Below are 18,574 nucleotides of genomic sequence, written 5' to 3' on the forward strand. Positions count from 1 at the left end.
TGAGGAAAATGGCAAAGGGAGATAGCTGTCAAAGGAAGAGTGGAGGAATGGGCAAGGAAAGAATCTTGACTCTTTATTTGTTTGTGGGTGTTTTATGACTTTTTCAAGTGGAAATTTTGCAAATTGACTTAAATCATCCCAAACAGTGGTCGCGCTAATTAGGTCGCGATCCGATTTTATTCTTAATTTCACCTTATTAACCTTGACCCATTTTTACCTCTCAAGCAGAAGGTCGCGACCTAGGTCATCAACCCAGTCATTTTTCACCTTCCAACCTTTTTTGTTTTGTTTACGATCAATGATAATTTGACACCCATTGGGTCACCAATTGACCTAATAAGGTCAAGAGCAACCAAAGAGGTCACAAATTGACCTTATAGGTCAAGAGCAACCAAAAGGTCACGCTAATCTCATGCTTAATTGTTGGTTAAGGCGACCCAACAAGATCGCGACCTCCCTCGTGACCTTGCTTGGGGATGGTCTTATAGTCCGGTTCTTTAAGATGGAGGTATTCGTTTTGTAATTAAAACAGGTTAAATATAAGATAATTTATATAAATATTAATTACAAATATCAGCTGATTTAGTTGGTATAATTATGAGATGTGATACTCATAAACTGAATTTAAATATTGTGAAAATCGTTCTTAATGGATAAGACTTGACCCGTTTTAAAATTTGATTCCATTGTTGTGCTTGTGTTTCAACTTTCAAGTACTATACCTTTATTTCATGGGAATTGTCTTCTCTTTTGCAAAGTGAGTGATTTATGTGTTAATGTCCACTTGGAGTACACTCTTTCTATTGCTTTGAAATAACTTTTTGACTTTAGGGTTACAACATAAAATGTACTTATAGCAATTGAGTAAAGATCTTGATAATTAGTTGGACTTGAGAGGGATAGATCATAGATGATCCATATTTTATTAATGGTCAACATTTATTTATAACTTCATTTCGTTGAATTCGTTATATATCTAAAATCATGTAGTGAAATCAAATGAAAAGGAGATATATAATTTTATAGCATATTTACAGTATGATAAGTAGCAAGAGTTATTCATCTCTATTTTTTCACTAATTTAAAAGATGACATATAAACAAATTCACTAACAAATGAATTCGGACCACATGATAGAGCTAGAAATTGACAATTCAAGAATAGAAGAGGTCGTTGATTGTTACGTATAATAAACTTTTTAAACCATTTTCCCAATTTTTCAATTTCTTTTGTCATATTCAGAATCTTCATTCGCCTTCCCTCTTCTATTGTCTTCGTGGATATGGGTCGAACTAGCGCTCCAGGATCTTAATCAGGTTCATCAGCTCTATTGGTTCAAGCTCTGGTTTTGGTTTTATAATTTATGGCTAGTTCACTACTAGGTGGATACAAATTGCAACACTACATCTAGACTTGTTTCAAACCCTATACTTATGGTATAGTTGGTCAAGCCGATACGAAATTAAACCTATTTTGCCATAGATACTATAAAATGAGCTTGCAAAACAAATCAACCACTTAAAATAGTTTAGCCTATTTTTACTATTTTATTATCTTGTTTGTTTCTTGGATTAAGTATTTATTGGTTTTCAACAATAAGTATGCAAAGTTGTGAACTAACAATCAAAAAAAGGAATAAGTTGATAAGACTAATCTAGTTTCATTACGAATCCTTTGACTAGAGTAGAGAGGTCCCTCTTGTTTATTAGAGTTATAAAAGGGGACCCAATGTTTGTTGAAACGGAAAGAAATGAGAAAGGCCAACATCCTTGTTAGTTTTATTTGTGTTAGGCCAATCAATGCAACTTTTGTATTTGATGCGTGTAAGTTGTTGTGTTTATCATAAACTATTAACAACTAGCTTAAGTTAGAGTTAATTGCACATCTTCACTTAATCTTAATCACTTGTATGCTAAACGCAACGCTTCTTATCAGTAACGGAGCTAAGATTTGTAGTTAGGCCTTAAGAGGTGTAAATTTTCAGTGAGAGTGAATAAATAATGACATAAAAAACTTGTAAAAAGTTTTCGTTTTCCAACTAAGACGAACGTCCCTACTAGCACTCCCTAACTCCGCCACTCCTTATTGTTTCTTCCATAATGGTGGATAACGGAACGACTACTTTTGGCTTGCATAGATTGGATTATCGAGTATACGTGATTGCCTTCAAATCATAAACACGCAGTTAACCATTTTCTTTGCCTGAATAGCAAACATTAAGTATAATTATAAACCAAAATCAATCTCTTAATAGTTTGATATGAGATCTATAAATTGGTCATTTATATTTTATTCATTTAAGTGCAGATGTTCTCAGATAGCTTAGCAAGTAAAGTCACAAGTGTTGATACTCATAACCTAGGTTTAAATCACGTTAACATTATATTGTCGTTGTGGTTCCCTTTAAAAAAAAATTAGTCACTTAAGTCAACTCATATTATGTACATCTTGAATGTAAAAGAAACATTTCATTTTGTCTTATTGAGACCAATGCAATCTCGGATAATTATAGCATTGAGATTTTATGAGGCTGTTGAAACATTTTGTCTAAAGATGGTTATAACGTCACTCAGTTATATACTCTGTCACTCAACTCCCACAAGATGAGAACAACATCACTCAGTTATATACTCTGTCACTCAACTCCCACTAGATGAGAACAATACGTATCCTCTTTGACGTTATTATTCCTCAGAATTAGATGACTTTCTTTTACCTATTTTACTCCAAAATCTATCCAAAATTTAAATTTGAATTCTCCCATTATATAACCATGATAATTTAATTGCACCTCCTAGTAGGCCTACAAAAACAAGATAGAGAAGAGGAAGTATTCAAGTGATGTGGTCCAATAATGAAATAATTCTAAGGCTCATGAAGTCTCTTTTTGACTCTTAAGAGACCAACAAGGCCCCCTCTCATTATAACCTCTATTGAGTGGGACTTGAATGATGATGAAAGGTTGAAAAAAAGAGGTTTTAAGTGATCACAATTTAGAGGGCGTGATGCTTGAGAAAAACAACCTTAGGAAACGTGGTAGGAAGGGCATTGTCCCTTTTTTTGTTTTCTTCCGTTGCCGAGTACCCCTTATCGATAGTTGAGATTGCTGTTTTGTTTTTGTTTGATGACGAGAAAATTCGCAACTAGTACCTCTTTACCAGCTGCGATAGTTGAGATTACTGTTTTGTTTTTCTTTGATGACGAGAAAAAATCGCAACTAGTGCCTCTTTACAAGCTGCACACTTAATGAATTCCATATGATCATATATACATGATAGCCTGTAAATTACGCATTTCAGGCCAGTCACCCTTTTAACCGGGGTGATAGATAGCCTGATAGGCTTGCTCGAAATCTGTAACGTTGAAAACAAATTCCCTTTTTTCTTGGTAGTATCAAATAACTAAATAAGACATGGAGGTATTTATATAGCACCTAATACACAATTGAAAATACTTCCATCTTAACCAATATGATAACACATTTTTTATTGTGTTCTTGATAGTTGAAGGCAAGTTAACGAAAGACCGTTCACACCTTTTGTTTTCTCGTTTGGAAGTAGGAAAAGAATATCTGATCATTGATTATTCCGTACTTGTTTAGAAAACGAGATTATCTACTATTTACACTGATTAACGTTGATAAAATGTTGTAAATCATGTTGCTGACAGGATTTGAACCCACGTCATAATTACCAATTTTTAGGACTTTACAAGCTAATCTAGTTGATATCGACAAATGTCGTAAATATGTGGGGGTTTGTTTAACTTGTTTGGATGTTTCGTAAGGTTGTGTGGACTTTAGACCCTTATGGGGTTGGTGGGTCATTGAATTGGTTGTTACTGTTTGAAAGTTGAAACATTCATGTGGCTCACTTCTGCGCCGATCTATATGCCATTTATAAACGCTTAGACACTTTCCGTTTTGCGTTGAAAAAGTTTTGTGGATTTTTCTGCACATTTGTTTTCATTTTTGACGTTTTACTAATAGTGTACTAATATCAAAATTGGTGGTGTGAGTGGTGAGAGCTCTCATCTCTTAAATAAGTGGTCAGGGATTCGATTTTTGACTCTTGCGAATGAAAAAGCCGAACTTGAGAGAGGTCAACCCATTAAATTGCCTTCAGTATCCCGAAGGAGATTGCCCCAGCTGTCGGTAAGGGATACTCCTGGTCAACACAAAAAAAAACTAATAGTCTGGTCAACACCAAGAATACTAATAATGTACTAATCTGTTATAGATAAGAATCAACCCTTCTTGCTTATGACGGTCAAAAGATTGTGAAAACTTTTTGTCTCAATTACGACTCTGCATCATGGAAGTGGTCTATGACTTATCTGTTGAACGTGTCCAACGTCTCGTTAGATGGTATGGGGCAAATTCACATTGCAATGATCGTAAATTACAAATTACGAACACATAAATGTTATTTTTATAGATAAAAGGTTTGCTATTTTATGATAAAAATGATCGCTCTAACGATTACAAAGTACTCCCTCTTATTCTCTAACATCTTTCACATTTTCTAAAACGGCAAATTCACAAAGATCTTCCACTTTTCTTATTTATCTTTTGTGGTTATAATATCTTATGACCTCACATTCTCTCTCTTATTTTCATTTACATCCACATATCATCCTCCCATTAAATTCTACCCAAAAACAATTGTGGGAGAACATAGAGAATATATGAGGGAGTAGTACTTTCTAATAATAACCTGGTGGCAAATTTGTTACTTTTTTTTAGAAAAATGGTCACATTTTTTTCGTTGTAACTTATAATTGTAACAAGGGAGACCAGCTGGTGTTATGAATTCAGCGAATTCACTTATTCTCCCTTAATATAATTTAAGAATCGGTTTTTCTATCCTATGCCCACTAGGCATAGGATAAGAAACCTAAAAAGGAAAGAATTAATGATGTTTTTCTTGTAAAGTGATAAGATATTGCAATTTCCCATAAAAACATCATTAATTCTTTCCCTTTTTGGTTTCTTATCCTATGCCTAGGATAGAAAAACCCTTTAAGAATTTAGATTATTTAAACTCCTTTCCTCATAAAGCAATGCTTAAGAAAGAGAGCAAAATGAGGCGAACTTAAGAATTATTTTGAGCAAATTTCTTTGTAAGATCGGATTTTGAAAAGATGAGGAAAGGGAAAGACAAGCTATGTTGCATGGCAATTTTTTTTAATTTTTTTTTTAACTTTTCTCTTTTACATTGGTCTTCTTAATAACATTCATACCTTGTTCTTTTGAGAAATAATTTCAAATTAATTCATTTTTTTAAGTTCAAAAAAACAAAATCTTATTCTATAATGGATGTTTTAGTGAGTATGTTATATGGTTACTCAAACACAAATAGGATCCTACAACCTGTTGTACAGTAGCATTGTACAACATGCCCATATATTACATATTAAACTATCTAAGCCCAATAAAAAAAAAATTCTACACATCTCCATTTTTTCCTTATTCTGATTTCTCTTTAGCCGACAAACCCTACCTCCTCTTTCTCTTCTCTAAATTTCTCTTAAACGACGACAAACCTCCTTTCTCCGTAATTCTGATTCTAATATGGTGAAAGTGAAGCAATTGACATCATAATCAAGGAGGAAAAACGCATCTAACAATATTTTGGTGAACGAGAAGCAATTTACATTATCATCAAGAAGGAAAAATGGATCTAATAATACTTTGAGGTAAATTTCTACACCAATCATACGAACTATTATTAGAAGAATACAAGCTAAAAAATTCGAGCACATAAGATTACGAGCTATTAAGATAAGAATATGAGCTAATGTAAAAAGAATACGAGCTTAAAAGAATCACAAACTTAAAAATACGAGCACATAAGAATACGAGTTATTAAGATAATAATACGAGCTAATGTAAAAAGAATACGAGTTTAAAGGATCACGAGCTTAAAAATACGAGCACATAAGAATATGGGCTATTAAGATAAGAATACGAGCTAATGTAAAAAGAATACGAGCTTAAAAGGATCAAGAGCTTTAAAATACGAGCACATAAGAATACGAGCTATAAAGATAAGAATACGAGCTAATGTAAAAAGAATACGAGCTTCAACTATTTTCATGCATTAGAAATTTTGGATAAAAAAATTCCTTCCTCACGAGTCACGTCATATTGATTTGTTCCATATAATCAATTAATTATAATAATTTAAAGGAAAATATGATTCATTAGCTGGATGATGGATGAAGATGGAGAGTAGTTAGAAAAATATGGAAGCAGTCAGAGAGAAGGAGGATTTGATTCAAAATTGGATTACGTTATTTTTTTTTTGTAAAAGTATTTGGAAAAAGACTAAAATAACCTTGGATGTACAATGCTCATTGTACATCCAGTTGTATAGTCTTGGAACTGGTTACTCAAATGTGATAATATGGACTTTAATTTTTCTTTGACAAGGTGTAACCATGGCTTGATAATATATAGAAGTTGGACCTGTCAAATGGATCGGGCGGATCGGGTCCTGGATTGGGTCGAATACATGTCGGGTCATACAGGTCACGGGTCGGGTTATGGTCAAAATACGGGTCAAAAAATAATTTTTACGGAAAATTCACGTGGTACCCTCGAACTTTGCAATTTTGCACGTGGTACCCAACCTTTTAAGTTTGTGTACATAATACCCTTCAGGTTTGATTTTCATGTACAACATGCCCTTTTTGTCGCTATAAAAAAACTCAACTGCGCATAACTCCTACACCGAAATTCAGAATCGGACAAATTTTTTTCCTAAAATGATTCTCTCTTCATAATCTACGATTTGAGAAAAAAAAATTGTCGACTGACATTTTATAGGGTTTTTATTAAACGAAAATCTCAAATCAACCATATTTTCGATCTTAAATTTCCGAATGACCATTTTCGTTTTATCAATCTATAGATCGCGAACTGATAATCAATTTGAAAAAAAAAAAATTAGTCAATTCTGATTTCTGGTTTATGATTTATGCTCAATTGAAAATTTAAAAACGATAAAAAGGGTACGTTGTGCTTCAAAATCAAATTTCAAGGATAACATGTGCACAAACTTAAAAAGTTGGGTACCACGTGCAAAATGGCAAAGTTTGAGGGTACCACGTGAATTTTCCGTAATTTTTAACGTTTTTTTTAAACGATTTTTTTAATTAAAAAAATATTTTTTAAAAAAAGTAAAACATATTTAAAATTAATATTCTAATCATATTCAACGTTTACATTAATTATATTGACATAATTATTAAAATAATATTTTTTTAATAATTATTTTATTATTAAATATTATAAAAATTATATAAAATTGACTTTTTAGTTGTGTTCGTAATTTTAAGTAATAAAAAAAATAATTTTTTAACTATTTTTTCAATTATAATATATAAATATTAATATTTTAATAAAATTCTTGATTTACCTTTGACCCAACAGGTCGACCCGTTCAGGCCGGGTCTCGACTCTAAAATAACGGGTCTTTTTGGGTTCAGGTCAAATGAGTCACGTAAAAATAAACCGGGTTTGTAACCCTAAAAAACGGGTCGGACGAGTTGAATTTTCAAGTCGGGTCGAGTTTTGATAGGTCTAATAGGAGTAGACCATCTACCAATGAGTAGAGGTGGACTTTGGTGCGGGTCAGCCCGGCCCACACTATTCCGACCCGCCCAACCGGGTCTAGATTTCCTCAGCCCGTTCCCTTGGCCCGCACAGCCCGCCCCTATACCCGGGCCGGTCCCGGACTCCCTCTACCCCAGCCCACACCACCCAGCCCGCCTGGCCCACCCTTTTTCTAGCCCATTTACCCCAATCGGGCCGGTTCAGGGCCATAATTTCTCCAGCCTGGCCCGCCCCAGCCCGCACACCCTCAGCCCGTGTTGTGGGCTCGGCCTCCCTATCCACCAGCCCGGCCCGCCTACAGCCCGGCCTGACCCGCACCAACCCGGCCCGATGTCCAGCTCTACCCATGAGACTAACCCAATTATTGTAAGTCTAAATTTAAATAAAAATAGTAACAATTGAGTTTTTCTATTTTCTTTTGACAACCTGGTATTTTATGATTAGATCTAACTTGTTTATATAGGTCACTCGTTATTATAAAGTATCAAGTTAACAAATTTAATTTAAGAAAGACCGAGATGAGTTATTATATCCAACTAACAACTTCTACATAAAAAAACCGTTTTTACATATCTAATATTGTAAAACCAAGTGAATGTTTACCTTAAAACACCTACTAAAATAATTTCAATCAATCACCACTTTTCATAATAAGGGCATTAATTTCTTTTGTTATATGGTTTTACAATGTGATATTGTAAAACTGTTTAACAGAGGCTTACACTATTATATCCCGAGTTAACTTATCGATAGTTGAAATGGGTTAATGGGTAGTTGAGATGGGCTAATGTGCCGTTGAATAAAAAATTTATGTTTAGTTTGGGACCAATGAAGTTTGATATGAAGGGCTAACTTCTTCGCAGGTTTGTCTACTCCATACCCCCACAACACATAGCATCATTGGCCCAACTACAAAAGCTATTGCAGATCTCTCTGGTAGCCCAAACCCTCAAGGCATGTCTTGCTATTCCTTCCAATTAGAACACCTTAGATTGTGCTATTTGGGTGTAATAATGTCTAATGTCATAATATGTACACAATGTTTTAAGTAAAACTCAACGGAGAGGTACGGTGGATGGCCAGTTTCTGAAAATTCACCTCCGATATTAGCCCTGTTTGATAAATAGCGGATTAATTTCAGCATAAGCAGATTGCAAAAGCAGATTATAAATGACATATTTTATCAGAAGGTTTGACTAGCATATTATAATTAGCAGAATTAATTTGAGTGTTTGGTAATTGGCAGATTACGATTAGTAGTTTGTTAGTTCTCTTTGTAAAATGGAGAAAAATTTCCTATTTTACAATATGCTAACCAATATGCTGGGGTAAGCAGCATATTGTAAAACAGCATATTGACCACAAATATGCCGTTTCAATATGCTGTTTACCAAACACTAAAATTAGCATATTGATTGGTCAAACATGTTAAAACCCTTGAATATGCTAAAAATTGGCCAATATGCCGTTTACCCAACAACGCCATTATATTGCTATTGTGACTCCTTTAACACCCAAATAACTGTTTGGTTTTCTTATTTTCTGATTTAAATGATCACTCCGTTTGTTCATGTATTATGCATTTCCAATATGCAATGTCTCATTCAAAATTTTGATTTTCTTATTTTCTAATTGTTTTTATTTATGCATTGATCATTTCGATTACATAAAAATGCTATTTGTCCATTTTTGATCAAATAACAAAATAATAGAACAATATATGTTTCTTCATTTTTTTTTATTTTTTTTACCAAAAGTAATAAAGAAAAAATTATAACAAAAGAAATAGTATAATACGGAGTATTTGATTTTTGAACTTGACACTATTACTTCTTTTCTTTTACTCAATTATTAAGAATTGAAACCAATGTTTCATAACAAAAACAAACAAGTACTTTTTTTATATGCAATAAGATAAATTTAAGCAATGACTTTTCTCTCATTGGTCATTATAGTGAAGGTCTACTTAGTACTTACTACTGTTACAGAACGTGGTTAACATATGTGATCCAAAAGTTTATTTCCAAATTTTTGAATGTAACATGTCCCTTAAATTCTACAGCAAGTCTTGCTATAGACGGATATATCCGTCTATAGCAAGAGACGGGTCAAATACCTTTAAAGTGGTGCCATTTTTGGGCCCCACCACGCAAGTTGTTGTTTGTCTTATACGCAATATGGTATGTTACTTGGCCCGTCTTTAGTTATAGACGGATAGTTGCCGTCTATAATGAGATTTTGTGTAAATTCTAATACTCAGATTTTTGTGGTCTGTTATCCGCCTTTGGAGACAGATTTTTGTGGTCTGTTATCCGCCGTTTCTTTCTACGTCCTTGGGGCGTAAGTGCACTTTGTTTTCTCTCGTTGGGTCAAGGGGCTCGTTGGTTTTCTGATGACGTGTACCACAGCCAAGGAGATGAATCTCCGAGACGCTTTCTTGGGTCTTGTTGCAGGTATTTCTCTGAAGCTGTATCAATGAAGACGAGTATAGATAAGTTTATGGGGGCTCGTTGGTTTTCTGAGGAAGTTTATCACAGCCAAGGAGATGAATCTCCGAGACTTTCTTTGGGGTCTTGTTGCAGGTATTTCTCCGAAGCTTCATCAATTATGACAAACAAAGATGAGTGGTTTCCTTTGATCAGCGATGCTTGTCCCTTAAAGATTATAAGGGGAGTTTATTTTGAAGGCAGTGTTCAGACTTCCGTCGAACGACATCAACACGTTGCTTTTAACCGATGCAATTACTTTGTCTTTTTCGTTTATGCTACTAGTAGTACTTTGTTTTATGTTGTTTCCTATAGGTATGGCTTAGTGAGCCGTACCACCGCAATGTAAAACTTTCTTTACCGCTGTCAAAAAAAAAAAAAAAAAATCTAATACTCAGTATTTTACTATACATACACAACATGACAATAGTATATTACTGAACTTTGAGGCTTTTTTTTTTTTGGAAGCTAAACTGAATTGAAATTTGCTGAGATGAATAGAGCTAAAATAAGGTGAGCTGAATAAAAGGGAGCTGAATGATAGTTGAAATTAAACAAGAAAAATAAAGCCTTACTCAGTATTATTCCCTCTAAAATTTTAAATTACAAATTTTAACATGTAATCGCGGTGTGTTTTATAACCTGTTTCTAATTATCCAAATCTTAAACAGATCTGTTAATTCTTCTAATTTTAAACCTAATTAAGATCTTAATTATACACAATAATAATACAAGAGCTCTCTCAATTTTGCTTTCATTTCCAAGTTCCACCTCACCTAATGCATTAAATCTATGAGTTTGATGTATTAAAATACACAATCTAAGTGACAAAATATTCAGCTAGTCTTGCTTGTGACGGGCTAATCCCGTCACAAGCTTGTGACCTCTCACAAAAAGGGAGAGGGGACAAGGTGGGGGCACCCCCAATGTGCTTCCCACTCACCTTTCAATGAACATTTTGTGAGAGGAAACGATATCCGTCACAAGCTTGTGACGGATATCGCCCGTCTTCAATGAGATTTTGTGCAAAATATTCGATGAAGTAGACTACGTAAGGTAGAAAGACACGTAACACACAACAATTCAGAATTTGAGTCAATTTAATCTTTCATATACTGTAGCTATCATTGAGATTATATAATCTGGTGCTCTCTAGTAATCAAATTAAATTGACCTTCCTATCCATCAAGGGACCCATTAATCAGCATCATACACCTTCATTTTTGTGCATTTGTCCTTTGAAATTTGGAAGATATTGAAATTTTAACTACCCACTTCCTACCTCATCATATGCATTCAATTTAGTTGGTTATTTGGTTGAATTTGGCAGTAAATAGACTATATAACCAGTTGTATTGGTTGTATAGAAAAGAATCCGAGCTTTATAATTATTTAGTTGAGCTTAGACCTATAGATTATAAGCCTTGTTTAAAAGAATCCGAGCTTTATTATAAAAATATTGAACTTAAAAAATTATAATAAAACTCAAAAATAATATATAGGAGCTCAATTAAATTTTAATTTTTGACATCAAAAAATTAAAATATAAATAAAAAATTATAAGAGCTCGAAAAAAATACACATAAGCTCAACAAGATTGATTATGGTTGTACAATACTCTTGTACAACCAGTTGTATAATAGTATTTGTGTGAATTTGGGGTCGGATTAAGTAGTCCCATGCTCCTGTTTAAGACGGTTATATTCATCTTAAATAAAAAATGGGTCAAATAAAAAAATGAGGCAAAAAGTAAAATGCTTAGGGTCAGTGGCGGAGGCAAGTGAACAGTAAGAGGATTATACATCTGATGTACTACCTCCAATTCTATAGTTTCTGAGCATTATAATAAAGTTTTTGAGTTTTGTTTTAATGTTTCTGAGTTTCACTATGAAGTTTATGAGTTTATTCATTTAAACATTAAGCTCTAAAAAATTACAATAAAACTCAAAAACATTTCATATAAGTTTAGTTAAATTTGAGTTTTGACGAAAAAATATTAAAATCTAACTTATAAACTTTATTATGCTCAAAAAAATACACATATGCTCAAAAACAAATAAAGTTTGAGATAATAAGCTAAAAAAAAATACATATATGCTCAAAAAACAAAAAAGTTGGAGGTAGTACATACTACATCCGATGTATGTTCCTTTTTCTCACAAGTGAAAAATTTCAGCGGGGGCGAACGAGGTGAATTTTTTTCTAAAATTTAACTAAATTTTTATATCTAACTCATTTTTAATTAACATATATATTGGAGATTAAGATACTGACTTAATTTAGGAATCGAAAATGGGTCAAGAAACATAGTAATACGTGGATTATGTACATTTACCGAGCGAGGACGATTTAATTCATATTTTATATTTTGCGTTCTAATTCACTCAACGTATTGCGTTATCTGAGTTCAAATAAATCGTGTTACCTTGATTCATTCAGCTTATTTTCTTTCAGTTAAGCTATATATACTCAAATTAAATGTAGTTCAGCTTGAATATTTGATTATGTTTTTGGCTCCATAAAACTCAATTTAGGAGAAAAAGGCATTTAAAATACGTTTTAAACTTACCAAACCATTTGACTTAATATCAAACGTCGAATCAAATCGTTAATAATTGTCATTCTTACGAAATATGCATGCATCACAAAAATATATGATCAACATCAATCCATATTTTTCGTCTCCCTTTTATGCAAATAATTATAATTCCCCACAAATTAATCCGTCTTTATTTACGTCGTTCATTTGCGTTGATTTTCTTTCACAATTTATTTTATAAAGTAGTATTGCCTCTACTATTCATGGATGACTATAATCATGTAGATATGATTTACAATTGTATTAGTGTTTCGATTAGCGTGCATTACAAGGGATAAACCTCATTTTAAAACCTTAAACTTTGTTGACTTATTGTATAATGACATCTATCTTTAGTTTTGACTCATTTTTATTCAATTCAGTTCAGCTTCATTTAGTTCGGTTAAGCTCAATTCACCTATTTTCTTTAAAAATTGACCCTTATTTCATCATTCAGTTCAGCTCAGTTCCATTCAGTTCAACCAAACTTCATTCAATTCAGTTCAACTCCTATTAGCGGAAAAGAACAAACTCTTAGTTTGGGAAGAGATTAACTAAACTGGATGAAGTTAAACTGAACAGGGTCTCAACTGAACTAAACTGAACTAAACTAAACTGATTGAATCTCAACTGAGTTGAACTGAACCGAACCCAATCAATATTAGTATTTGATAATCAAACTACTTATCAACTTAAATTTTAAATTGATTTAATGCTCTTTTATTAATCACTACTTTACAAGGAAAAAACACACTCAAATATTCAATGTATTTTTTTAGTGGGGATGTCATTTAAGACCATGAAATAGACATGAAAACAAGGTGTAGGAGTGACAAGTTATCAGATAATAAAACTTTGTCCAATCTACTCATCAATTCATCATCATCAGCCCACCTTTCACTTTGTCTGTTTCACAATTACATAAATTCTGTCTCAAACATCCACTTCTGCAGCTTTTTCATCCCCAAAAAATCTGTCTTTTATACCATATAAATAATTTTATTTTTATTATTTTTTATTAAAGTTTTAGTCTTTAATTATATTTCACCTCTAAAATATTAAAATTTAATATTTTGTTGGGTATTTCAGTTGCCATTCTTGTCTTCAGAGCATTTTTTCTGCAGGTAGTATTTTGTCTTACTTTATTCAATTTTATTACTCCGTCTTAAGCGAGACTTTACTCTCATTTGGTTTGATAAAGGTGAAATCTTTTGTATATATTTGGACTATATATGTGAAAACTGAAGTGGGATTTGTTTATATTCTTTGATTTCATATTAATTTGCTAAATCAGTGTGTTTTTAGTTGGTGTTTGATTCTAATTTGATTGTTGTATGCTTAATATTTATGTTTCATATTTATCATGATTAGAATTCGGAAACAGTCTCTTTGTGTTGTTAACACGGGGATAAGGTTACGTACATCCGACCTCTCCCTCATCCTGCAATAGAAGTAAAATTAATGCTGTGAGATTGTTGTTATGGATGTTGGGTTTTGATAAATTGTAAATATATTTATTTAATTTAAGTGATTATATTTAGATTGTTGTTAATTTTTTCTGGTAATTTGATCTGTTATACAAATCATATACTCTCATGTTTCCTGTTTCTTATTTGGGTATGGAGATCTTCAATGATAATGCATCATAGGGTTATATCAGAAGTGGATTACTGTTCATTTAAAGTTCTACCGACAAGTTTCTTAGCAAGTTCTCCGTCTTTTCAAGTCATTTTCATACGTTTGTTCAATATATGTGAGGAGAATTTTGAATAAAAGTATGAAAATGAATTAAATCGAGGGATTATTGACTTATGAGGATTTTATTATGAGACTGTCTTATATAAGAATTTGAGTCGGTGAAGATGGTAACTGGAAGTATTGTGTTTGAATAGAAGCTACTCCTTCTGTCCCGTTCATTTGTTGTTTTATTCCATTTTGGGTGTCTCAATTAATTGTCGTCATTTCTATTTTAAGAATGAACTTGATGAACAATTTGATCATTCACGCTCAATTTGGTCCACTTGTCATTTACTAATTGGCCCCCTTCTCTTTCCTTGGTCTCTGTGTCAAAACCAAAGGACAACAATTGACCGGAACAGAGGGGGTAGTTTACAAAGATTGTAATGTAGTATGTTTTGGTGGGGTGATGAAGGTAGATGAAGTCATGACGGGAAAGGGAAGGAAACGGAAACTATTAGATAAGATAGACTAAAATGGAATACGTAAACAATATAATTAAACCGAGAGTGTATTGATCTTTATGGTTTTTGAGATGTTCGCTGTAAGTTTATTTCTCATGGACGGTTCCAAAGGATGATTCATGTCAGCCGACCCCAAATCATTTTGGGATTAAGGCTCTGATGTTGTTGTTGTTGTTGTTGTTGTTGTTGCTGTAAGTTTATCTCTCAGTAATGCTGTTTATTTGCTGTGCTAGGAAGCTCCTTCGGGTACTTTGAGTGGAGCGTATTACATATTCTCGGTTGTTAGATTGCTGATACGGAAACTGTTTGATCATGCCTACTGATAATCTCAGAGATACAAGAAAGAAAAGAGCTTGGTTTGCTCAGGTAACTAACAGAGTTGATCAGAACTAATCTCGAACCTTCCTTTGTTTCTTCTTCGTTTTGCTTAAGTTCGTTATAATTCCATTAGGTTTCTGAGGTTGAAAAGCAGCTTTGGGCACGTATCCAATCCCATGGAGTGCTCGATAAGGGCGTTAAAGATCTATACCGCAAGACATGCTCAATCTACGAGAAGCTCTTTCTCAGTGATAACGAACTACAAGAACTTCAGAACATTGAGTATCTATTGTGGAGGCTTCACTACAAGCATATTGACGAATTTCGGAAAATTATATGCCAAAGTAAAGCTAACGAGGCGAAGAGTGACAGTACAGTGAAAAATGTTAATGTACATAAGGAAGGATTCAGATTGTTTTTGTCAGAAGCGACTAAATTTTACCAAGATTTGATACGAAGTATTAAAAGGTATAACAGCCTGTTCGACGAGCCTTGGTTTTATAAGAATGATGGAGTGTCAGGTCGCATTGACCAGACGATATTGCATAAATGTCAATTTGTTTGTCATCGTCTTTGTATTTGTCTCGGGGATCTGGCGAGGTATCTAGAGTTGTATGAAAAGCCCAGCCATGATCAGAGAAACTGGGCTGTTGCTGCAGGTTACTACTTAGAAGCTGCTAAGATATATCCTGATGGTGGAAACCCACAAAATCAGGTACTTTCCTAGTCCCGTCTCACGTGTTATAAAAATCTTAACACAGAAATCCACAAAGACTCACCGTTCACAAACATATCGTGGAATATTATATTTGTCATTGTGATGCTTCCTAGTTGGCAGTGCTGGCAACATACATTGGAAAAGAATTCCTTGCTTTATACCATTGTATTAGAAGCTTGGCTGTTAAAGAACCTTTCCCGGACGCTTTGCAAAACCTAATGTTGCTCTTTGAAAGGGTATGCACTATGCAGTGTGAATTCAATTGCTCTTTTTTATTCCTTTTTCCATTTTTACGGTTGGCATTTGAATGTTCCGTGTTTTAATCTTGCAGAACAGGTCAAGTAACATTGCATCCCTGACAAATGAGGAGTTTGATTTCTGCAAGCCATCAGATTGGATTTCTAAGTCTTCCAAGGACCGTACAAATAAAATTTCCACGAGCTGCAGAACATCGAAAGTTACAGAATGTGATCCGTCTGCTGCAACTCCTGCAAGTGATTTATGGACTCTTTTCATCAGGATGACTAGTTTCTTCTTCTTGGAGTCACGGTATTATACTACTACACTGCATTCGACACATCATTTAAACTGATGACAGATTTGTTATCTTATTGTGTTCACGTCCTTGGCGATACTATTTTTAGCCAATCTGCTGTTCTAGTTAATTCTTTTTTCCATTTCAAACGAAGCCGAATATTCAATGTTTCTCTGAGAAAGTTTATATACGGAGTATGTTTCTTAGTAAGTTCCGCTGTTTTATTGCAGGTTAGAAAGCTTTGCCAGCACTTTCACTTCCGCTTTAAGAGAATTCGAGGCACTTCTAGCACTTGATGTTGGTAATCTGAGTTCAGCATTACAATCCTACCAAAATATGAACTTATTAAAGGCGGGTCCTTATCGGGCCTTACACGTCATTTCTGTGCTACTCTTTGTTATCTACAACTTAACAGTAGATCCTGACCGAAAGATATGGAAGCCAACGGAAAATGGACAACAGTCTGAACTGGTGAGCTTGGCTTTGACTGTGACTTTTACATTCATGGGTCGTCTTGTTGATCGATGTTTGATGGGCAGTCCCGTTGTTTACTTCCCGGTTTTACCCGCTGTGCTTGTATTTGTTGAGTGGTTGGTGGATCCTGCGGTAAAACTTGACGCTCTTGACGAGAAGTGTGAAAAGTCAGTATCCTACTTCTTTGATTCCTTTGTTAAACTTCTGCAACATCTCCAAGAAAACACGGCTCAGTTCGACTCACCGTGTAATGTTGCTTTATGGGAAGACTATGAATTAAGAGGATTCATACCGTTGTCTACCATCCACGAGTCGTTGGATTTTTCAAGTCATTGGGAGGATGAAATAAACTATAAAATGAAGAACAAGTACCGTGCTCATCGCATCATTCAAGCCGCAATCAGGATTGCTCAGAGATTCAACGACGATTCTCGTAAATGGCTCGTATATAATAGGTCGAGTAAAAAGTTTACGCATGGGGAAGAGCCGAATATGATGGAAGAAGAAGAGGACATTGTGTTTAAGCCAATCGCACGTCATAATTCGGAACCAATAACAATAATGGACGGAGAGATTCTAGAAGCGTCTGACGAGTGCTTGCGGCGTGCCTCTTCATTACTCGTAGCACAAAATAGAGCTTTAATCGACTCTTTGATTTCATCGTCTCCTACTATCTCTACTAGCATGGTTTCTGAGAGCGTCATAGCCGCTGGTCCCCCATCTCTTAGTTCATGGGTTCTAAGCGGAGACATAACAAAAAGCCGTGGGCCAGGAAAAACCGTGTTAGAATCTATCGCCGAGGACACTCCTAGTGAGCCGTTGTTAAATCCAGGTGCAGTCGGGGTTTCATGCAGCTCACCTGTTTTTGGTCCTCAAAGTGGTCGGACTGCTGAAAACCCCGATTTTGATAAAAGAAGTCCGGGCATCCCTACCTCTATCAATCATTCTTCACCATTTGCTGCAACCAATTTTCCGAAGTACCCAGCTCACGATATTCAAAAGGCCGATGATCCCTCAGGGTTTGGGCTTTTGGATCACTGGAGTCGTAATGACCCGTTGGCTTCTTTACCGACAGTGTATTGTGAAGGCACCCCACCATTGTTTAATCCCAGTCCATCACTTCTTCACGGTTTACACGAGCAAAGAAGGGATATTCACATTTCTGAACCACGCCCGCTTCTGCAGTATCTCAAGCAGCGGGAATGGCAGCTTCAGCAGGAGTCGCGGTTTACTGGTTCATATGTGCAAAAATGATTCAATTGTAATCCTATGTATACTGCAACTTGATTTACAATCTCTTCTAATGGCATTTGGTTGTCGCCTTATAGGCGACCTATGGTTCAATTTTTTCCTTTTTTTTTGCGCTTTGTATACATTATCGATAGTGTACCCGAGACTTAGGCACTCAGCAGCATATGTTGGACTTGGTTGCTTGTCGAGATGTTAAACACGGCTATTTTGCATAATATTTCATGTTTATGACCTAAATTGAATCTGCCTGAGTGCCGCGGCACATGATGCAGTCAAAGTGAAATGTCGACGAAGTAACATTTAGAAATTAGAATTGATGATAGCTTTTGGAATTGTATTGCTGAAGCCAATTTGTTAAGGACTAGTTCCACCCTATCCCTTCTAGGCCACCTAGG

At 34.5% G+C, this 18,574-nt stretch overlaps 1 protein-coding gene across 2 annotated transcripts; it reads left to right on the forward strand.

The window, feature by feature from the left end:
* The first annotated feature begins 13,513 nt into the window (after nt 1-13,513).
* Nucleotides 13,514-18,272, forward strand: LOC141596098 (nonsense-mediated mRNA decay factor SMG7-like). 2 transcript variants are annotated; one of them, XM_074416125.1, is made up of 6 exons: nt 13,514-13,806; nt 15,117-15,249; nt 15,335-15,916; nt 16,033-16,155; nt 16,251-16,468; nt 16,685-18,272. In XM_074416125.1, exons 2-6 carry the CDS (start codon nt 15,196-15,198, stop codon nt 18,180-18,182), a joined length of 2,475 nt encoding a protein of 824 aa, XP_074272226.1. In that variant the 5' UTR covers nt 13,514-13,806; nt 15,117-15,195; the 3' UTR covers nt 18,183-18,272. The 2 variants fall into 2 exon arrangements, with proteins under 2 accessions (XP_074272226.1, XP_074272227.1); XM_074416126.1 differs by having other exon boundaries at nt 13,794-13,883.
* Nucleotides 18,273-18,574: the final 302 nt, after the last annotated feature.

Source organism: Silene latifolia, chromosome 8, assembly GCF_048544455.1.
Source record: "Silene latifolia isolate original U9 population chromosome 8, ASM4854445v1, whole genome shotgun sequence".
Classification (NCBI taxonomy): Eukaryota; Viridiplantae; Streptophyta; class Magnoliopsida; order Caryophyllales; family Caryophyllaceae; genus Silene; species Silene latifolia.